This window comes from Taudactylus pleione, unplaced genomic scaffold (assembly GCF_031769625.1).
Source record: "Taudactylus pleione unplaced genomic scaffold, aTauple2 ptg000137l, whole genome shotgun sequence".
In the NCBI taxonomy this organism is placed as follows: domain Eukaryota; kingdom Metazoa; phylum Chordata; class Amphibia; order Anura; family Myobatrachidae; genus Taudactylus; species Taudactylus pleione.
Window position 1 is genome coordinate 890,448 of NW_028284539.1, and position 22,143 is coordinate 912,590.

General features: G+C 41.3%; 1 protein-coding gene across 21 annotated transcripts in view; it reads right to left on the reverse strand.

Annotated features, from left to right (window-relative positions):
- The window catches only part of PTPN3 (protein tyrosine phosphatase non-receptor type 3), a 753,142-nt gene that overhangs the window by 299,658 nt on the left and 431,341 nt on the right, over nt 1-22,143 (reverse strand). For all 21 annotated transcript variants that reach the window (XR_015878492.1, XR_015878493.1, XR_015878491.1 and 18 more), the window contains one exon: nt 17,723-17,921. Coding sequence is in view for 18 of the 21 variants with exons in the window: in XM_088473619.1 (XP_088329745.1) it covers nt 17,723-17,921 (199 nt within the window). In the remaining 3 variants the exon portion in view is untranslated. The remainder of the gene's footprint in view (nt 1-17,722; nt 17,922-22,143) is intronic.

A 22,143-nucleotide genomic window follows, 5' to 3' on the forward strand; every position in this document is an offset into this window, starting at 1 on the left:
CTTGTACGACCACAAAACCCCCTTTGTTCGCTTTTCTAATAACAATATTAGATCTTTTTTCCAACATTCTCACTGTATGCAATTCTTCTTCCAATAATCTTGAGAGTGTCTTGACTGAGTTAATAGTAGTTGGATCGAATTTTGAATGAGATTTAAATTTCAAAAGAGGTTCTGGTATTGTAGTCGATCTGTTATCAGGAGGTAACGCTAAGGTATGTGGTTGTCTTCCAAAATAATCTTTGAGTAATAAGGTCCTATTTAATTTATAGGAGTCTATGGTCCATTGAAAATCGTCTGGTTTGACCGATGGTATGAAGGTTAGTCCTTTACATAAAACTTGATTTTCTAAATCCGGCAGCGGTGTACTTGTCAAATTAAAAATTAAGTTGGTTTTCACCTTGGGTCTTTTTGTTGCTGCTATTTTCCCTCTCGTTCTGTCTCCCCCTCCTTGTCCTTCTCTTACTAATGTTCCTGTAGCTGTTCTGGGGGTTACCCCTAAAGGGAAGTGGGAGTGTTGTGCATTAAAACTCTATGCTTGTGTTTCCATAGTAATGATTCACATACACTGGTGCGGCGCGCTGGATGATGTCACACCCATGGCGACCCCGGAAGTTGGGGAAGCACCGGAGAATGGACACGGACGGCGGTGCTGCACCCATGAGTGCAATCAGGATCAGGTATGTTAGTTGGGTGGGGTATTTAAGAAGGGTATGTTATGCATTTACTGTATCCTTGATAAAGGGCATGTGGCCCCTAATGCCGTTGGATTAGGCTTTTATTCACACTAAGACGCTGAGTGCCACTGGTTCTTTTACTTCTGTGCACTGGAGCTTGCTTGCTCCTAGGAAGGCACCAGTGCAAGGAATCTATTTACATCATGGAGTGCTGGGAATATTGCTATTATATATATATATATATATATATATACAAACACACACACACTCTACCGTTCAAAAGTTTGGGGTCACCCAGACAATCTTGTGTTTTACATGAAAACTGACTTTTATTTATCAAATTAGTTGCAAAATGAATAGAACATATATTCAATACATTGGCAAGGTTAGAAATAATGATTTTTATTTGAAATAATAATTTTGGCCTTCAAACTTTTCTTTCGTCAAATAATGCTCCTTTTGCAGCAATTACAGCATTGCAGACCTTTGGCATTCTAGCTGTTAATTTGTTGAGGTAATCTAAAGAAATTTCACCCGACGCTTCCTGAAGCACCTCCCACAAGTTGGATTGGCTTGATGGGCACTTCTTGTGTACCATACTGTCAAGCTGCTCCCACAACAGCTCAATGGGGTTGAGATCTGGTGACTGCGCTAGTCACTCCATTACAGACAGAATACCAGCTGCCTGCTTTTTCCCTAAGTAGTTCTTGCATAATTTGGAGGTGTGCTTTGGGTCATTGTCCTGTTGGAGGAGGAAATTGGCTCCAATCAAGCGCTGTCCACAGGGTATGGAATGGCGTTGCAAAATGGAGTGATAGCCTTCCTTATTCCAAATCTCTTTTACCTTTTATAAATCTCCCACTTTACCAGCACCAAAGCAGCCCCAGACCATCACATTACCTCCACCATGCTTGACAGATGGCATCAGACACTCTTCCAGCATATTTTCACTTGTTCTACAACTCACAAATGTTCTTCTGTGTGATCCAAACACCTCAAACTTCGATTTGTCTGTCCATAACATTTTTTTCCAATCTTCCTCTGTCCAATGTCTGTGTTCTTTTGCCCATATTAATATTTTCCTTTTATTGGCCAGTCTCAGATATGGCTTTTTGTTTGCCAATCTGCCTAGAAGGCCAGCATCCCGGAGTCGCCTCTTCACTGTAGACGTTGACACTGGCGTTTTGTGGGTACCATTTAATGAAGCTGACAGTTGAGGAGACTTGTGAGGCGTCTACTTCTCAAACTAGAGACTCTAATGTACTTGTCTTCTTGCACAGATGTGCAGCCGGGGCCTCCCACTTCTCTTTCTACTCTGGTTAGAGCCTGTTTGTGCTGTTCTCTGAAGGGAGTAGTACAGTACACACAGTTGTAGGAAATGTTCAGTATCTTGGCAATTTCTCGCATGGAATAGCTTTAATTTCTATGAACAAGAATAGACTGTCGAGTTTCACATGAAAGTTCTCTTTTTCTGGCCATTTGGAGAGTATAATCGAACCCACAAATGTGATGCTCCAAATACTCAAATAGCTCAAAGGAAGGCCAATTTTATAGCTTCTCTAACGAGCAAACCCGTTTTCAGCTGTGCTAACATAATTGCACAAGGGTTTTCAAGGGTTTTCTAATCATCCATTAGTCTTCTAACGCACTTAGCAAACACAATGTACCATTAGAACACTGGAGTGATGGTTGATACACCTATGTAGATATTCCTTTAAAAACCAAACGTTTGCAGCTAGTATAGTTATCTACTACATTAACAATGTGTAGAGTGTATTTCTGATTAATTTAATGTTAGCTTCAATGAAAAAAACAGTGCTTTTCTTTCAAAAATAAGGATATTTGTAAGTGACCCCAATCTTTTGAATGGTAGCGTGTGTGTGTGTGTGTGTATGTGTGTATATATATATATATATACATATACACACATTTATTATTTATTACCAGTTATTTATATAGCGCACAGATATTTTTGGAGTGTGGGAGGAAACCGGAGTACCCGGAGGAAACCCACGTAAGCAGAGAATATACAAACTCCACACAGTTAGGGCAATGGTGGGAATCAAACCCACAACCTCAGTGCTGTGAGGCAGAAATGCTAACCATTAAACCATCTGTGCTGAACTGAAGCTATATAAAACACAGAGAATAGTACACCATAACCATGTGACCAATCAGCATCACTTATAAAACTACTTTCTAACATCTACACTATTAAGTAGAGGATGGTCACTTTATACACATTCCTCATACAACTATAGCATTCACATGAATGCTTAATCTACATAGGATAGAAGCCAAAGTTATTACATTTACATACACCAATACTTTTATCTATAATATCTTGAAGAATGTACATACTGTACATGTGTATTTATTCTTTATTGAACAAAATATTTAAACTTACTCCACAAGTACCAGCAACTTAAACATAGAGGTAATGTCTGAGATCTTTATGTGAGACAAACTCAGACCTTCTTGCACATTTAAAGGTCCGAGTTTGTCTCAAAACTCTCCAATTGTAATAGCCTCTAACTCACAAGTTCATAGGCTATTACATTATGTGAGTTGGGTGAGTTTTCTCCTATGAAAACTGGAACCTTTTAATGTAACTAGCATTAAAAGGTCTGAGTTATACAGAATCCTTTACAGATCAGTGAGATCCATGAAGGCGTCTGTGTTAAAAAAAAAAAAGTAGAAAAACAAAGCTCTGCTGAGCCTGTCCTGGTTCTTAAATACAGGGAAAAAATGTCCAGGGTTCCCCTGTATTTTAAGAACCAGTACTTGGCTCTGCTGAGCCTGTCCTGGTTCTTAAAATACAAGGGAAAAATGCATAGAGTTCCCCTGTTTTTTATGAACCAGCACAAGGCTCTTCTGAATCGGTCCTGGTTGTGGAAATACAGGGGACAAAATTAGTAGAGGGTCCCCTGTATATTCCATAAGCAGCACCGGACTCTTTCTAGCGGAAGTGTAATGCCACAGATGGGGAAGCATTTCACCGGGTCCCCTGGCTACAGCATTACACATGACTGCTAGTTAGCCCAGGCTGGGGATCCCTGGGAAAGTGGGGACCGCACAATAAAGGGGTCTCCCTCTACAGGGCACCCCAGGACTGGGCTGATAAGCTCATAACTTTTATCATTTTTACCCCAAAGTCTTAACACTGATATAGACATATTTACACAACATTTAGTTACATTTTTTATATTTACATTTACAGTATAGAGAAAGCAATACCATTTAATACCACTTATTTAATCCCAATAAGGATTTTTTACCATGGGTTTACCACTCATTTTATACCCACTTCCAGGACATAATTTCCATTTTTTTGAGCTTAGTAAAGTTTTTTTTATATAAACCTTCTATTAAGAGAATCACAATAAAAGGAAATAAACTAATTTTTAAAGTATTAACAGCATATAGTATAATTATGTTGAAAAAGCTGTAACAATTCACACAATAATATAGTGATTAATTTTTATTACTAAAGCAAGAAAAATATCTTGCAGCAATGGTCTGGCCAACCGTCAAGGAATAAGAGAAAGTAATATAAGAGAAAAGGAAAACCGTACGAAAAAAGGGGGAAATGAGTAGACAAAAAGGTAGGGGGGGGGGGGAGGACTCTAATTAGAAAATGAATCCCTCAAACTAAACTGATTAAAAAAATAAAAAATTAAATGTTGAATGGAGAGGAAATGTTTTAGTATGTCAACCAAGGGGACCATACCAAATACGTGATATTATTGCCTGCATAGGAGAAGGAGTGGGATTTTTCCAATCAGCTGCTATTTGGCAGGTCATAGCACAAACGATATATTGTAACAACTTATTCTGATGCTGGGATAGGGTGGGTAGGGGCAAGGGAAGAATAAAATGTTGAGGATAAGAAGGAATAGTAGTCTCACATAAGCGCGAAAGGAGATCAACAACATCCTGTCATATTTTGGTTATTTTCGGACAGGACAACCAGATATGTAAAAAGGTACCCTCGCCCCGACATCCCCTCCAGCACCTATCCGAAACATCGGGAAACATTACTTTTAGTGGGGAAGGTACATAATACCATCTAATTAGCAATTTATAAATACTTTCCTTAATATTAATGCAAATAGAACTGGAGGCAGCGTTGCCATAAATTTCCATCCAATCCTCAGCATTTATAGAATGTCACAAATCTCGCTCCCATACTAATTCATGAGAGTCCCGATTAGACTTTAGATGGAATTGCTACTTTTTCTAAAATTTTGGAGAATTGGGGGAAATTAGTATCTATGGTGATATCGTTTAAATAATAAATATTAGCCGATGACCAAGCAGTAAAAGAAAATTTACATAAACCTGGAAAAAAGTGTGGTTATGAAATAGTGGAATCAAAGGAGATGGGCTTGCAGCAAGCTTTTAACTGTCTATTGATTAAGTCCCAAACCGCTAAAGAATGGGAAATTACAGGGTGAGAAGAAACTATCCAGGGGCGATGAATCCTAGAAAGCCATAACAGGGAAGATACAGTGGCCAGTCCCAGCTCCTCAACTTCAATATCCACCCAGACCTTCCTCACATTAAAGTTACACCACTGGGCACAATGAGAAAGCTCCGCAGCGTAATAGTATTTTTTAAAATCAGGTATACCCAGACCTCACCCCCCTAGAGTAATAAAGTTTTTAAAGTATAAATAGAGGGTCTTCCTAGTGATCCACCATCCTTGACACAGTGTGACGGCATGAAATGCATTGGATAGCGACTCATGCGAAAAACGGAAGTTTGGGAGTGACGTCATCGATAGGCTCTTATGGCCAGACGCTCACTCTAGATCAGGCAGGAGACCAGCCGGAGAAGACAGAGGAAGACACCAAAGGTAGGCAGCGATAGAGTTGGTTAGACTAGATCTTGCATGATGTTATTTGTTTACCTCCCATCAGCCTCTTACCTAGGAATCTTGCAAACTTGTTCTTGGTTTTAATATATGGTATTGCATTTTAAATTTCACTTTTTATTTTTCATTTGTTATTTCCTATTTTTTATTTTTATTCTTTTCTTACATTTACACATAGGCCCTCATTCAGAGGCGCTCGCAAGAAGCGAGCTCTCGTTCTGAATGAGGGTGGCCGCTTGGAATTTTAAGTGCGGCCTCCTGGTCGCTAGCTAAGCTACAAACCCACAGATTCAGTGACTACCCAGATTGATGGTCAAGACCATCGCGACCATTGGGGCTTGCGACGAGACCCTAAGGTTGGGTCTCGGCAACCGCAGGCCCCAGGGAGCTTCCTGCTCTGATCGAGCAGGAGGCTCCCCACTGACATCACTGCTGATGTCAGTGTGGCCGCCCACAAAACGGCAGGCGTTCCGTCAGAAACGCCTCCGTTTGTGTAGCCACCCCCCTGCCCTGCCTACAAAACGGGGCGAGCTGTCGATCAACATCAGCAGCCGATCAACATCAGCAGCCGCCCCTTTTGTAGTGAGGTCCGGAGTGAGAGAGTTTCTCTCTCGCTCCGGGGCTTGTGCACGCGCAGTGCGGCCGCTGCGTGTGCGCAGGGCCTTAACATCGACCCGGTTGCGAGCGCTCAGCGCTTGCGACCGGGTCTGAATGAGACCCATAGTGCTCTGTCTGCATATTTATCAGTGGACCTTTGTATTTACAGAGATGCTCATCATGACACATAGTAGCATGGCTAACACTTAAGAAAACATAGGGTGAGTTCAGAAAATGTGCAGTACTCACTCATTTTCAAAACTCACACCTTATTACATCTTGCCTCAAGTCTGCAGATACTCTCCATCTACAAAATCAACGGAGATAACTGTGAGTCCACATCCAACCAAGGACGGACCCTACATGCCCAATGAACATGAAGGAGCATATTTCATGGCACCACACACCCTCTACATTCCAGACGAAGCCCAAGATGATAGGATCAAGGAACCCACACCGCCCTGTGGAACACCCAGCCTCCCAACACAACTCCCATACATCATTAGTGGACTAGACTCCTCTCTGCACATGTACATTGAGAAACTGAGAGTACAGCTAGTAACAAGTCAAGGTAGGCCATGCGCACACCAGCATTTTTATTACTGTCACAAGTTTTTCTGCAAACTTTTAGCAATATCCAAAAAAGCTGCATTTCGCTGGATTCAATCCATCATTTATTAAAGAAGCACTGATAGCCCCCACAGGTCAAACGGTTCAGTTACATGTCACTTTGTTTTCACTGTTGCCATCATGAAAGCCACGTGGAGGAGCCGGACAGCCCATACGCATGCAACTTATGTGAACTTTATTGTGCAAGTACCAAATGTTTTTTTATAACGCATCTCTTTTGAATTTATTAATTTAGCTTGCTTTCATACCACGTTTTTAATTATATTGTATGTTTATGTGACCTCTTGAAATAAACACAATCTTCACCCACCAACTTATTACATGCTCATTCATTTTAACACAATAGCTATGCTTTTCTGCCCACACTTACACACTCTTGTAGATACAAACTCTCCATCACACACAAGATATTTTTTGCAGCTAAACAGGCACAATCTCTTAAGGTGCGTATCCACTAGGCGATTTTAATGAGCAATTGAACGATTATGACATCGTAATCGTTCACTTGCTCATTAATTGTGCAAAAATCATGCACTATAATGTCGGAAACGACCAGCGATGCGTGCGCCCACTGGTCGTTTCCAACATCAATCATCGCCTGAACATGCCAGTCAATCTGCCGATAACAGCAGATTGGTCATGTTCGGGGATGAGGGAGTGTGCCTGCACTGAACGACATCATTCAGTGCAGGCATTCAGTGGATGAGGAACGGCAGTACGATTACAATGTTGTAATCGTACTGTCGTTCTGCTATCTGCTAGTGGATGTGCAGCTTTAGATCTCAATTTGATAACTTATATCAATATACAGATAAACACTGTTCTCTAGCAGCAAAATGCATAATTAACTACAGATGACAATACCGTTTATACTTTAATTGTCAGTGTCAATAAATAAATACTTCTCTATATTTAGACAGGGCTTTGTGCTGTTAATTGATATCACCAGAGGAAGGCAAGGAAACACTGATTTTCAGATATCCAATTATCTGCTCACTCCTATAGAGTAGACATTAGACACTTGTAAGAAAATTGTTGAAATTAGGTAAAAAGATTACAAAGCAAAATATTACTTATTATGCTTAAGATAACTTATAAATAATTACACATTTTCTGTTTGGTATCCTGAATACTTATGGACAAGAAACACATCTCGAAGCAGCTTTTGCACTCTTTTGTATTGTGTTTTGATTACTGTATGGCTGGGTGCACCATGGAGTGACAGGCATTCACTGCAACATCAGAAGGAATGCCCATGAACAGTGACTGTGCGTCCACACTGGATAACTTTAATGAACTAATTGCAGTGAAATGCTCTATGGGCAACTTGTCAAATCTGTAGAAGGCCTGCTACTGTACATGTCCCCCTAGGTCACTTGTAAATAGGCAATTTCAATTTTGATGGGGTCTACTTATTCATGTACTTTACTGGTAAAGCCATCAAAAATGCCTGCAATATTTAGGTATCAGGACTATTTATTATGAGAGCACCAACACAGATGTCAGAGATACCTGTGGCGGTCACTGGTTTAGTTCGAATAAGTAGCCACCATACTGTAGCTTTCTATGGGGTCAGCGAAAATGGCTAATTTGCCAAACTCCAAAGGGAGCAGCTTGGCTTGGATAAATAATACCATCTTTAGATGTTGCTAACCATTGTAGCCTACAGACAATATTTTTGCCGGAGATAGATCTTCAGATCCCTCATTGGCAGCCTATAGTCACACATTTGCAGCCCAAAGCAAGCTAGGTCTGAAACTGGCAGTCAAGTTATGGTCAAAGTTATCACTGTACTTTTCACACTTTTCCAGGATTTTTTCTGATCAGAGCCACCGCGCTGGTAAGATAATTGTCATAGTTTGGCAAGAGCGTAATTTCTTATTTCTGTGATATACAACATTAAGAAATTATAGCTTAGGGGACATTTTATGAAAAATAATAAATAGGCCAGTCAAAAATACACAGAAAAGAGGATGAACAGTGCAAACAATTTGTTAATTATCAACATACAATAAATATATGCATATATACTGTAGATCTTCCAAAGTTCTAGAATGTGAAAAGGAAATAGAGGATCTTAAGAAAGAATTAGACCCCTTTTAGAATACCCCTGAATTTCTAGAAATGGATCGTATCACCTGTGAAAAAATAGAGAAATTAAAAAATCAATTGTCTGAAAATAAACAAAAAAATTAGAAGGGACCTGGAAGACTACAGGGAGGATAGGGTCAGAACATATAAGAAAAGGAAAGATATTCAAATAATTCCTTTTAAAAATAGAGGTACCAATAGAGATTCAAATAATCATAAACATTCTTACATGGTTCAAGATCTACAAATAGATATCCTAAAGAACATAAACCTAGGACCACTACCCACTTTATTGATCCCAAACCCCCCAAGCACACAGATCTTGGGGCTAGATCTAAAGTGCAAACCTTAACTTGGGATCATCTAATAAGACAACCTGCTACATCAGGGGATTTACAGAAGGACCAACCCCAACCCAATCATTGGGAATGGGAACCCAAAACTCACCCCTATATACCAACTCACAAAAGACAGACACAGAAGCCCAGAGGTAGAAGGAGAGGCACACACACCAAGAAAAAATCTAATAAGATTTTAAAACAATATGACAATACAAATTCTATTAATAATGAAGTCTCAACGATTCCCATATCACATAGTATATTTATTTTATTGTCCAAAAAATTAGATCAGGACCAACTATCCCTGTTGAATAAGGGGTTAAAATTCTCCTGTACAACAGATCCCAACATATTCAAACTCTTTGTAGACTTGAATAAATTTGTCCTCAATCTATGTCGTCAGAGATATTTTGCGAATAAACCTCTCAAAAAAGATCATGATAATTCTGTTTCAATTCTTTTAGATTCTACCGATTCCCTCCCATTATCCATACTTGAGGATTTATAAGAGAAGGGTAAAATCTCTTCCACTTGCCCCCAAACACCGGTTCAGATTTTTGATACCCAGACACAGGATCTACAGAATATATTGAAACTCAAATTGGAGTTCTATCCCCTATTTGCTAAAAGTAACACAGTAGAATCCTTCTACAAAATTACTTTGGAGGATTTCAAATCCCTATGTGTTCAGACAAAAAACGAGCAAAACCACCTCCAATTTTTCCAGAAAGGAGAACAGAGCGCTAGAAATACTCAGGATTCCTATATCATTATAAAATATCAATTAAGCACTGACCGTATAGACTTCCTAGAGGTGATCCTAGAGGTCAGGGACTGTATTATCTATTCCGTTAATTACAGAAAATTAGTAAGCACACAATCATACTTAGCGGTAAATTTACTAGGATTCGAGATTGGTCTAGATGCCAATCTCAGGTGAGTTTAGGCATGTTTTTCAACTCACAAATTTACTAAAGGCAAACTCTGGTGAGTTTGGGAGAGAGGGCCTGATTCAGAGCCAGGCGCTCTGATAAGAGCGCTCGCTCTGAATCAGGGCCCTCCTACCTCTTATTGGAGCGGCCTCCTGGCCGCTCGCATAGCTGTGGGTGACCACCCAAAGCTTATGCGAGCGGCAAAAAAGATGGTCGCGATGGTCAAGACCATCGGGCTTGTGACGAGAACCTGTGGTAGGGTCTCGCTGCCGCAAGCCCAGGAGTGCTTGGGCTTGAGCCAAAAGCACTCCCACTGACATCACTAGTGATGTCAGTGGGGCCGGCCCCAGACGGTAGGCGTTCCCATGGGAACGCCTCCATCTGGGCAGCAACGCCTCCGGCACGCCCACCAAAGGGGGCGTGCTGTCAATCAATATCGACTGCATGCCCCCTTTGGTGCGAGACCCATAGCAACGGCTTGGCCATCGCTATTCGGGTCCCGCCTATGCACACGACGGAGCTCCCTCCGTTGTGCGCATGCGCACTAGGGCACCATCGACCCGCTTGCGAGCACTCAGCGCTCACGAGCGGGTCAGAATCAGGCCCAGAGTTCTCTCTTCTCACTTGTAAAACTCGGGTGGGAATGCAAACTCGAATCAACTCACCATTGGGCAACTCGGAAGTACTTTTCACCTAAAATATACATCTCACAAATTTACCAAGACTCGGGATGACAAGCTCAGGTGAGAATGGAGCAAACTCTCTGCCAAACTGACGTTTCAAACTCTCAACCTCCAGAGCTGCGAGTTTGGCAGAAACATACACAAATAAGTGTGGTTTGTGTATGATTCTGCCTGTAAATATTAAAAAGTGTTAAATAAAAAAAAAATGATGTAGGGTCCCCCCCCAAAAGCGGTGGGTATGGGGGTAATAAAGTGTTAGATAGTAGAAAACTATTATATTTTAGAGGATATACAGGTGCCAGAATGCCTGCCCTTTGGCACTTGTGGAACTGAAGTGCCAGCAGGTGGCTGGCACCCGTACCTCCACTGTAAAATAAATAGTGAAACAAAGACAGTACACACACACCGTATACAGTAAAAGTTTATTACATACACCTATGCCATTCACATATACTTACCTGCTGCCAGGTGGTCTGTCCCCTTCTCCAAGTAGAAATCCGTAAGGATGTACCTGCAAGAAAGATCCTATACTCACCTCCATCCTTGCACTGGTCTCCATAGCATCCAGGGGGGTCTTTTCCAAACAATAAAATGACTTGCGCAAACCCAAACAGACAAGTATCGGTATGTGTGTTGTCACACATACCAATACTTCACAAATGCCAGCTGATGGGATGTTTCAGGAATTCCCACAGCCCGCCAGCCAATCAGAGGTCACATAACATATAGCGGCTGCTCATTGGCTGGTAAAACGTGTAACCACAATATGCAACATATTTACACATGCTATGTTTAGTTTTTACTCATCCTTTTAGTGTTGTGGTTTATATTTATTTATTTATTTTTAATTGATCAATATTATGATGATTATCCATTTTGTATTAATTTAATATTTATGATATGGTTTACTTATAAGATATACATGAATCCATTATACCTACTTATTTTGAGATAGGATCTGTGAGTGAACAATGTGGTTCACAACTCTTTCCAAACCATCACATTATATTATACATACTGATTTTATACAAAAATTCCAAATTGGGACCCATTTAAATATTCACTCTAAAATTGTACAACACAGAGTGATCCATATTTGATGTATCATACGATCTCTTTATTATACTGACTTTTTCTCAGTCTAAATTTTAGTCTAATATTAAAATAAGACGGATCTGTTTTACATATAATGCTAAAGATATGGGTATATATTTATATTCAGCAACATTATATTACCATCAATTACAATTGATGAATATAAATACTATCACATTTACTTTGGGCACATGCTGTTGCTTACATCAGGTGGCATCTTTCTATACTTTTTGATTGAGTATAGTCACTTCAATATGTTTAAGCCAACTACGTACAACTATATGGTTGCATTTATTCAGCCATATTAGGCTGCTCATATTAAATAACACCTACACCTAACAAATATGGGCCATTACTATTATGTCAATTTTAACATATGACAGTAGCCCGTTCGTATGATTCTACAACAAGCTCCTGATAAATAAACATCACGGGTCCCAATAGGCTGAGCCAGACCACGTTACTGATGTCTACACCATGTGACGTGCACCAAGCACAGGATAGACCCCATCACTGGTCCTAACAGACTGCAGCGGATCATGTGATTTGTGTTTATATCACAGGATCCGGAACTACGAGACTACCAGACAGTACTGGGTAAGTCTGTTTTACACTTCATGACCCAGAACGAACCCCAGACACACTCTGTGCTGTGCCTGATTCAGAGCCGGACGCTCTGAAAGAGCGCTTGCTCTGAATCAGGGCGTTTTTTTACAATTTTTGGAGCGGCCTCCCGGCCGCTCGCATAGCTATGGGTCACCACCCACAGCTATAGCGAGCAGCCATGATGATGGTCGCAATGGTCAAGACCATCGCGACCATCGGGCTTGCGACGAGACCCTTGTGGTAGGGTCTCATGGCCGCAAGCTCCAGAGAGCTTTCGGCTCTAAAATAGCCATAAGCTCTCCACTGACATCACTTGTGATGTCAGTGTAGCCGCCCCCAAATGGCAGGCGTTCTCATGGGAATGCCTCAGTTTGGGCAACCCACCAAAGGGGGTTAGCTGTCACTCAACATCGACAGCTCACCCTTTGGTGCGAGACCCGGAGTGCCCGTCGCTAGCCGGGTTTCACACATGTGCACGACGGAGCCGGCTCCATCGTGTGCATGCAAGGTGGGCCACCATCGACCCGGTTGCGAGCACTCAGCGCTTGCGTCCGGGTCTGAATCAGGCCCTCATGTCACTGGTCACAATAGGCTCAGCTGGACCATGTGACTTGTGTTTACATCACATGGTCTGGAGCCACGAATGCACCCAGCAGGAATGGGGAGGTGTTTAATATGTCAAAGATTTTTTGTCATTTTAATTTTTATAATGACATTAGCTCTTGGATTTGAGCTTTTGATGTATTGTTACATATGATACTCTGTGAGGCTTGGTTAATCAGGTACTAAATGAGCTCCAGCTGGTAATCATTTTCATTTACATAAGGGTATATAAAACCTCTCATTTGGACTTTGGGGATCATGCTACTGTGGAAGTTGCAGGCCGTTCCATTACGAAATACGTCTAGCACCCCACTGGCATCAACTACCTCACCATTGGACCCTCTATTGGACTTTTTCCGGACCAGCACAATCAATTTATTACAGTCACATAATCCATTTAACTACACCTTTTGCAGTGACTCCTGCATGCTATTCTGTACGTAACCATCTGGATCAAGACTGGTAAATACATATTAGCTGGACATTATCATATACTGAGGCCACTGACTGATATTTTATACTGTCGTTTGCCATTTCTGAATTAAGACTTTTTAACAGATTTTCAATATTACTTCATCAACTCATCACTCACTTTTTGTACCGTTACTGTGGTTGTCAATACCCTTTTTGAATATTCAGTTGATTTATGTTTTTATATTTTTTATGAAATTTAGCAATAGCTACTGTTTTTTCAACCAAGCCTTACAGAATCATATATAATATGTATATATTTATTGTATGTTGATAATTAACAAATTGTTTGCATGATTTTGCTATATAACTATCTTAATAGCCTATCAATTTTAATTCATTATACACAATCATTAGATAAATTAGTGCTGTTCATCCTCTTTTGTGTATATTATCTGTATGTTAGGAGCTTGACATCCTCCACTTGAACCAGCTGCCTAGCGACAGCGCCAAACTGATTTTTTCTTTTGTTGTTGTGTAATACTTAGGCCCCTAAAGTATGTTTCTTCCACTCCATTTTTGACAACTAAGGAGAGATGCAAGTGTTTTTCTAAAACAGTACAGGGATGAAACCCACAATATGTACAGATGCTTCATTTAATCTCTATGCTATGTTTGCTACGAAAATGGTACTAAAATCTTAAACTTAATTAAAAGTAGAGATGCATGGTTTGGACTACCTTGAATCCGAGCCGCCCTGAACTTCCGTTTTCTGAGTCAATCCGAGTCCTGGCTTGGATTCCAAATCGAGGCAAATTGTCATCCTCCTGGCATCGGATTCTCGCAGGTTGTGGATTCGATTTAAGGGTGCCATGGCCGGGACTCTGAACCATTTAACTCTAGTCATGCTGCTGTGCTGCACTCTGCTTTGTCCATAATTGGTGGTGCAGACCCTGGGTGGCTGAAGAATTGATAATTGGTGGTTCAGCACCTGGCTGGCTGAATAATTGATAACTGTGGTGCAGCCCCTGACTGAAGAATTGATTATTGGTGGTGCAGACCCTGGCTGAAGAATTGATAATTGGTGGTGCAGCCCCTGGCTGAAGAATTGATAATTGGTGGTGCAGCCCCTGGCTGAAGAATTGATAATTGGTGGTGCAGCCCCTGGCTGAAGAATTGATAATTGGTGGTGCAGCCCCTGGCAGATTTGATAAATGGTGCAGTCCCTGGCTGGCTGAAGAATTGATAATTATTGGTGCATCCCCTGGCTGAAAAATTGATAATTGGTGCAGCCCCTGCCTGAATTGATAATTGGTGCAGCCCCTGCCTGGCTGACAAATTGATAATTAATGCAGCTCCTGGCTGAATTGATAATTGATGCAGCCCCTGGCTGGCTGAAGAATTGATAATTGGTGGTGCAGCCCCTGGCTGAATAATTAATAATTGGTGCAGCCCCTGGCTGAAGAATTGATAATTGGTGCAGCCCATGGCTGAATTGATAATTGATGCAGCCCCTGGCTGGCTGAAGAATTGATAATTGGTGGTGCAGCCCCTGGCTGAATAATTAATAGTTGGTGCAGCCCCTGGCTGAAGAATTGATAATTGGTGCAGCCCATGGCTGAATTGATAATTGGTGCAGCCCCTGGCTGGCTGAAGAATTGATAATTAATGTAGCCCTAGCTGAATATTTGATAATTGGTGGTGCAGCCCCTGGCTGAACTGATAATTGGTGCAGCCCCTGGCTGGCTGAAGAATGCATTATTAATGCAGCACCTGGCTGAACAATTGATAATTGGTGCAGCCCCTGGCTGAAGAATTGATAATTGGTGCAGCCCCTGGCTGAAGAATTGATAGTTGATAGTTAATTGTTGAAGCAGCCTTCAGTAGTAGTAGTGGAATACAAAGCTATGATTAGTCCTGCAACAGCCTTGAGGCCAAGAACTCTTGGCAAGTTGTGGCCATTACAGCCTTGAGGGCTGGTGAGAAGTGACGACAGCTGGCATTTGGGCTGTGAAGCAGGATGCATGTAAGGGCCATGTAGCAGCCTTAAGGGCTGAGAACCCTTGGCTGAATGTCACTGTTGTGCGACTTGTGCCATCGGGTTGACACAACAAGCAGCAATTGGCTCAACATTTTATATTAAAAAAATGAAAGGGGCATGCAGGAGATGCTGTCTGTGGCCATTACAATTTCTAGACATTCATAAACCATAACATAAAAAATGTCAGGCAGCAATGTCCCAACCAGCACATAATGGAAAGGAAAAAGGTGCAAGATGGAATTGTCCTTGGGTCCTCCAACCACAAAACAAGCTGCGAATGCGCAGTGGACATTGGTAGCAATGGTTCCCATACACAAACTGGCTTTACAATACATTAGATTAGATGTCGTCATCTTCGTCATCCCCATCAGTGTGTGCATCCTCCTCTTCTTCACACAATATGAATTCGTCCCTGCTGGAATCCACCTTTAGAGTCAGAAGCTAATGTCTCTTTTGGACTTAAGTACTGGTAAATGTCTTCCTCATGGAATTTGTAATTCATTTTGATGAACATTATCTTACCCACATTTTGGAGAGGTAATCTCCTATGATGATCACTGACAAGGTTCCCGGCAGCACTGAAAACTCTTTCAGAGTACACACTGGAGGGTGGGCAACTTAAGTATAGCAAAGCCAGTTTGTGTAAGGGACTCCAACTTGCCTCTTTTTCCTGCCAGTAGTGACGGACGGACTGTCTGACATGCCTATTTTTACGCCTGGCATTTTGTGGGCAGCCCTACTGACATCATTCGTGATGTTAGTAGTGGACTTTCTGCTCTTTTAGAGCAGGGAGTCCACTCGGGCTTGCGAGAGCTGAGACCCTACCACAGGGTCTCCTCGCAAGCCCGATGGTCATGATTATCACGACCATCTCTAGCCCGCTCGCACAAGCTGTGGGTGGGCACCCACAGCTTAGCGAGTGGGCAGGGGGAAAAAAATCCCCACCCTGATTCAGAGCAAACGCTCACAAACAGCAAGCGGCTCTGAATCAGACCCTATATATGCAACAGTATCATTACAACACTGATTGTTTCAAATACCATGTACTGTGGTCACATATGAGCCAAATTGCTACTACATCAAATGTAATTATTATTATTGACACATTAGTGTCGAATGCTAAACAAAGATACAGTACTCTTTAGGCTTTACATGATATTTTTTATCTTGGTTCAGAAGTTTTATATGTACACGTGTAACAATAATTTTTAGTGTGTATTTTATATATTGTGATTAAAACGGAATATTGGATTATGATATTGTCTTGTGCCTAATAAGCGCAACCTTATACAGTACAACTTGTTTGCACCAAACAAACTATGCACTTCAGGCACAAAAGTAGCAGTACCTGTCACTGAAGTGCTTAGTTTGTTAAACTGTGCATATCCTTTATAATATCCAACACAAGAGTGGGTGGGAGGGCCCAAGGACAATTCCATCTTGCACCACTTTTCTTTTCTGCTGTGTGGCAATGTTTCATAGATGTGCTATACACTGCAGTGGGTGTTTGTGTCGCTGCTCTGCTGCTTAGTAACTAGCCAGCTCTCTCCAGGCTTTGGTCTAAAGTGGATGAAAACAATATTGTGAGCCATGAGGTGGTCAAAATTTACTGGAAATGGGTGGAAATTTATGTTATTGAGGTTAATAATACTCTAAGAATAACACAGGTCAACACTATGTAATTTTTTTTTATTTTTTTTTTAAATTTTTTGGAAAAAATACAAAATCAAAAACAAAACCAGTCACGGTCTTTTTGCAAAACTAAAACCGGACAACGAATTAGAACCAAAACCAGCAAAAATGGTCTGGTAAACTCTAATTGAAATTGGTTTTAATATGATATACAGGGATACTGTGATGGTGTACTCTGCAGCAGGATTATATGAAAGATGTTTGCAGCTGCAATAAGCCAGGATACATAACAGAAATCTTTGCAACACAAATATTTTTTTTATATTTTTTTCAGTGTATTCATTGTTTTCTTTGCCTTGGTAAATTAGACTTAGGATTTTGCCAAACACCTGTCTAGAACTTTCTATATAGAAAACAAATCACTAAACCCTTAAAATTATTTGTATCAACAATTTAAAATTTAGTTATAGTCATTTTGTGACTCCTAGATATCACAATAAAAAGCTATACCTTATCGCAGTAATATTGGTTGTTGTAATCATCTGTTGAGTTTCTTTTCTTGACGGTATCATAGATATCTAGAAATTTCTTATCCACACCCTCAAGTGGATGAGATGATGAAGAGTGATTTAACAAACCATTGGGAGAACTAGGATATGAACCAAGCTGGGACAAAGTCGTTTCTTTTTGACTGTGTTCTAATAGGTTCCTGGAAGGAAAACAATAATACATATACTTCACCATATAAATGTATAAAATGTGTTAAAATAACAGATATCCCACTAACATGATTGGACAAGCGAAATCACACAATGGGGCATTATTTCCAAAGACCGCACACTTGAACTAATTTCCACTGTGATCAAAACCTAATCACACAGCCACAACAGTATCACTCCACAAGTGTGAACAATACCATCACTCACATAGACATTGCTGACAGATAAGCACACATCACTGTCTCACTCTGACAGAAATACAAATGTCTGACAGAAAAAATATAAAAGTCAGAATTACCGCATACCTCAAAGAAACTGGTGACTGGTACAAAGATGATATCCTCAAATAACTTAAACAGCACTGTTTTATAAGATACAGAAGTTATACCAATCTTATATGTGCAGTCGAGTTCTGATATATGCACACTTTGGGTGGTGCAACACACTCAGAGGCATGTGTGTATCACAGCGCAACTGCACTCAAGAAAGGTATATCTGTCACATTATAAATGTTAGGAAACTGTAACTCCTCTATTCAAACTTGAAAAAGCAATGCAATTCTGATAATTAAGGATGAAGCCAGATATGGTATGCCATCACATCTTGTAGTTAACTGCAGATTCTGCACTCTCAAATGGTGAAGCTGCTAATTCACAGAATTGTGTGCTCATTGGAATACACACATGCAGTCTATGCAACTGAATGTCTGCACAGTTAAGTGGCACACTCAGTGCCCACAATCAGCCAATTTTGTCACCACAACATTCCCACTGGGTTCCAGCATCCTTCTCATTCAGTATATACTTTCAGCTCCCACAAACATCTTGCTTAACTGATAAAACTATCATACAGATGTGTCCACATCCATTCATCCTACGTGTGCTACAAGTCGCACTACACAATGCAGAAACTCCGTGTGACTCTGTAGCGCAGAGCGTCTTATGTGCAATGTTTTACCTTCAAATGTGTCTTATTTGCACTATGATGCGAATAGTTAGCACAAACAGCTTCTGATTAAAATTGTATGTGCATGCCTATGTTCTGTCTGCGACTGCAGGTGTATCTGATTGCGAAACGCTACGTTCCAGTGTTACTGCTGCTGACACTGTAACGTCGCATTTCGCGTACAGATACGCCAGCATTCGCTCACAGAATATAGGCATGCTGCATATCATTTTAATCAGCAAAAGCAGCTTGTGCTAACTGTTTGCATCACACTGCAAATAAGATACATTTAAACATAAAAAAGTTGCACGAAAAGACGCTCGGCGCTACTGAGTCATGCCATGGCATGCCTAAAAGGGCTGTTTAACATGCAATGAGGACACATATGTACTCCGTCTACTGTCTATGAATCTACACTTCCTTATATGCCGCCATGCTGCTTTGTCTACCCCAATCCCTATTAAAGTGTGTTCTCCCATCTGTGCTAGTCTGTATTCCCTCATCCGCACCAATCTGTCTTTCCCCATCTGCGCCATCCTGTCTTTCTGCATCTGTGCTGCTGTTTCATTCCATCCGTGCCACTGTTTCGCCCAAACCGTGCTGCTCTGTCTCCCCCTCCATCTGCACTGCACTGTCATCTCATCATCCATACTGCTCTGTCCCCCTCTTACAATTTGCTGTCTTCCCCCCATCCCCGCCACTCTGTCTGCCCCCCATCCACGCTATTCTGTCTTACATCCATCTGCACTGCTTTGTCTCCCCCATCCATGTTACTTAGTCTCCTCACTATTCACATGTTTCTGTTACCCCCATTCATGCTGCTCTGTCTCCCCCCATCCACATCACTCCTAACTTATCCATATAACTCTGTCTTCTGTTTAGACGTTCAGTTGCAAAGACTACACACGTGTGTTTTTCCAATAGGCATACAAATCTTTGAATTAGCAGCTCCACCATTTTGTGAGCAATCTCTCTATATGAGAGTGCAGAATCTGCAGTTAACCACATGATGTGATGGCATACAGTATGTATTGCGCAAGGAACAGGTCCATTAAGGCTTCAGTCTTAATGATCAGAAATTCATTGTTTTTTTGAGTTTGAGTGGAGGAGTTGCAACAGCTTCCTAAAAATTTCAGATCAATTGTAAGAAGCCTTATTGGGACATGTGAAATCATAATGTTTTTGTCTATAGAATTTCATAGATATTTTTAAAGTAAAAATATTCCAATTCAATTGTAAGAAGCCTTATTGGGACATGTGAAATATTAATGTTTTTGTCTATAGAATTTCATAGATATTTTGAAAGTAAAAATATTTAGGCTATGAAATTAAGAAACAAAGAATTTAAGAAGCCATCATCGGCCCAACAGCTTTTACCTCACACATACCCCTCTGCCCTCCTGCATTTCCCTCACACCACACCCTCTGCCCATCAACATTTCTGTAATGTTATGGGGTATAGGACAGTGAAGCTGAATATGGGGGAGCAAGGCAATGATAACAATACAGGAAACAAGGCACTGAGGAAATTGTATGAGATATCGCGCCAGAGTGATAATGGAATATGGGGGTGCAGGTAGATAAAACAGGATATAGGGGTACATGATAACAATAACAGGATCATGTCTGTGATGACAGGTCATGGGGTGTGCAGCAAAATGATGGCAGGACATGGGGAGCTGCTGACAGAACATGGGGGGGTGCAGACTGGGATGTCTAGACATGGGGGGTGCAGAATGGGACAACAGTACAGGGGTGGTACAAAATGGGGAAACAGGATGTGATTCCCATGCTGCGTTTTTCCTAATTTTTGCTGCTTTTTCCTGCTACATTTTCCTTTATTATGTTACTTTTCTCCACAATCTTGCATTTTTGTTTGTAAAAAGTGTTTTTAGTTGCAAAGGAACAAGTATAAACTCACAGATTAAGCATAATGTTGCATTCTGGGGGTCACTCATATTGGACCTACCCTGTGTACTTTTTTCCTCAACCACATTTTTCCTCAATAGACCATCTTATACAGGCCATATATCAGAGCAACATTTCTCCCTTCTGCCTATACCGATTACAAGCGCTGATCAGCAGACTTTGATGACCAGTGATCCATTGGGGAAGTGGGGAAATTCAACATGTTAAAAATCCGTAATAATGACTATTCCAGCCTGAAAATGTGGAATATAGGCCCTGATTCAGAGCCGGACGCTGTGACCAGAGCGCTCGCTCTGAATCAGGGCCCACCTCCATTAATATGGAGTGTCCTCCTGGACGCTCGTATAGCTGTGGGTCACCACCCACAGCATATACGAGCGTGCAAAATGATGGTCGCGATGGTCTTGACCATAGCGACCATCGGAACTGCGAGTAAAAGCCTGCGGTTGGGTTTCTCAACCGCAAGGCCAGGAGTGATTTTGGCTCTATCAGAGCCAAAATCACTCCCACTGACATCACTAGTGATGTCAGTGGGGCCGGCTTCAGACGGTAGGCGTTCCCTTGGGAACGCCTCCGTCTGGCAGGCACACCCCTGGCACGCCCACCAAAGGGGGCGTGCTGTCAGTCACCATCGACAGCACGCCCCCTTTGATGAGACACTCCGAGCGAAGGAAAGTCCTTAGCTCGTCGGGTCTCACGCATGCGCACGACGGAGCTCCCTCCGTCGTGTGCATGCGCAGTAGGGAACATTGACCCACTTGCGAGCGTACTGCCGCTCGCGAGTGGGTCTGAATGACCCCCATAGATTGGCCAACATGTGGATTTCTCCGATCCCCTGGCTACAATGTTGGCAGAATTGGGAATTGAAGTAATCCATCACAGATTTATGGGCCCCATTAGTTCACAAATAGAGTAAAAATGTCTAATCTATAGTCACAGATCAAAATGCGCTCAAAACCTTTATCGAGATGGTATGTATCAATTGTAAGCGTGTATAAGAGTGATGAGCTCAAGCTAAATATGGTAATATAGAGCTTTAATTTAAACAAAAATGGGTGATAATAGGCTTAGTGGCAATCAAATTCCAAATATATACAGTATAAATGGCAATATATAAACAATGACAACAGGGATAATAAGGCTAGCACCCTATTCTTGCAGCTAGGTAATAAAAACCTACATAACAATAACATAAATGATTTCTTTACCACTTTTACTAAACTAGAGGAAACAGTGACAATAGAAAATAAACTATGGTGGGGTTTGCAAACCCTGAAATGGTATTCAGACAACAGGGTAATACCTAAAGGTCTGAAAATTAAAAAACATCCATCGTGC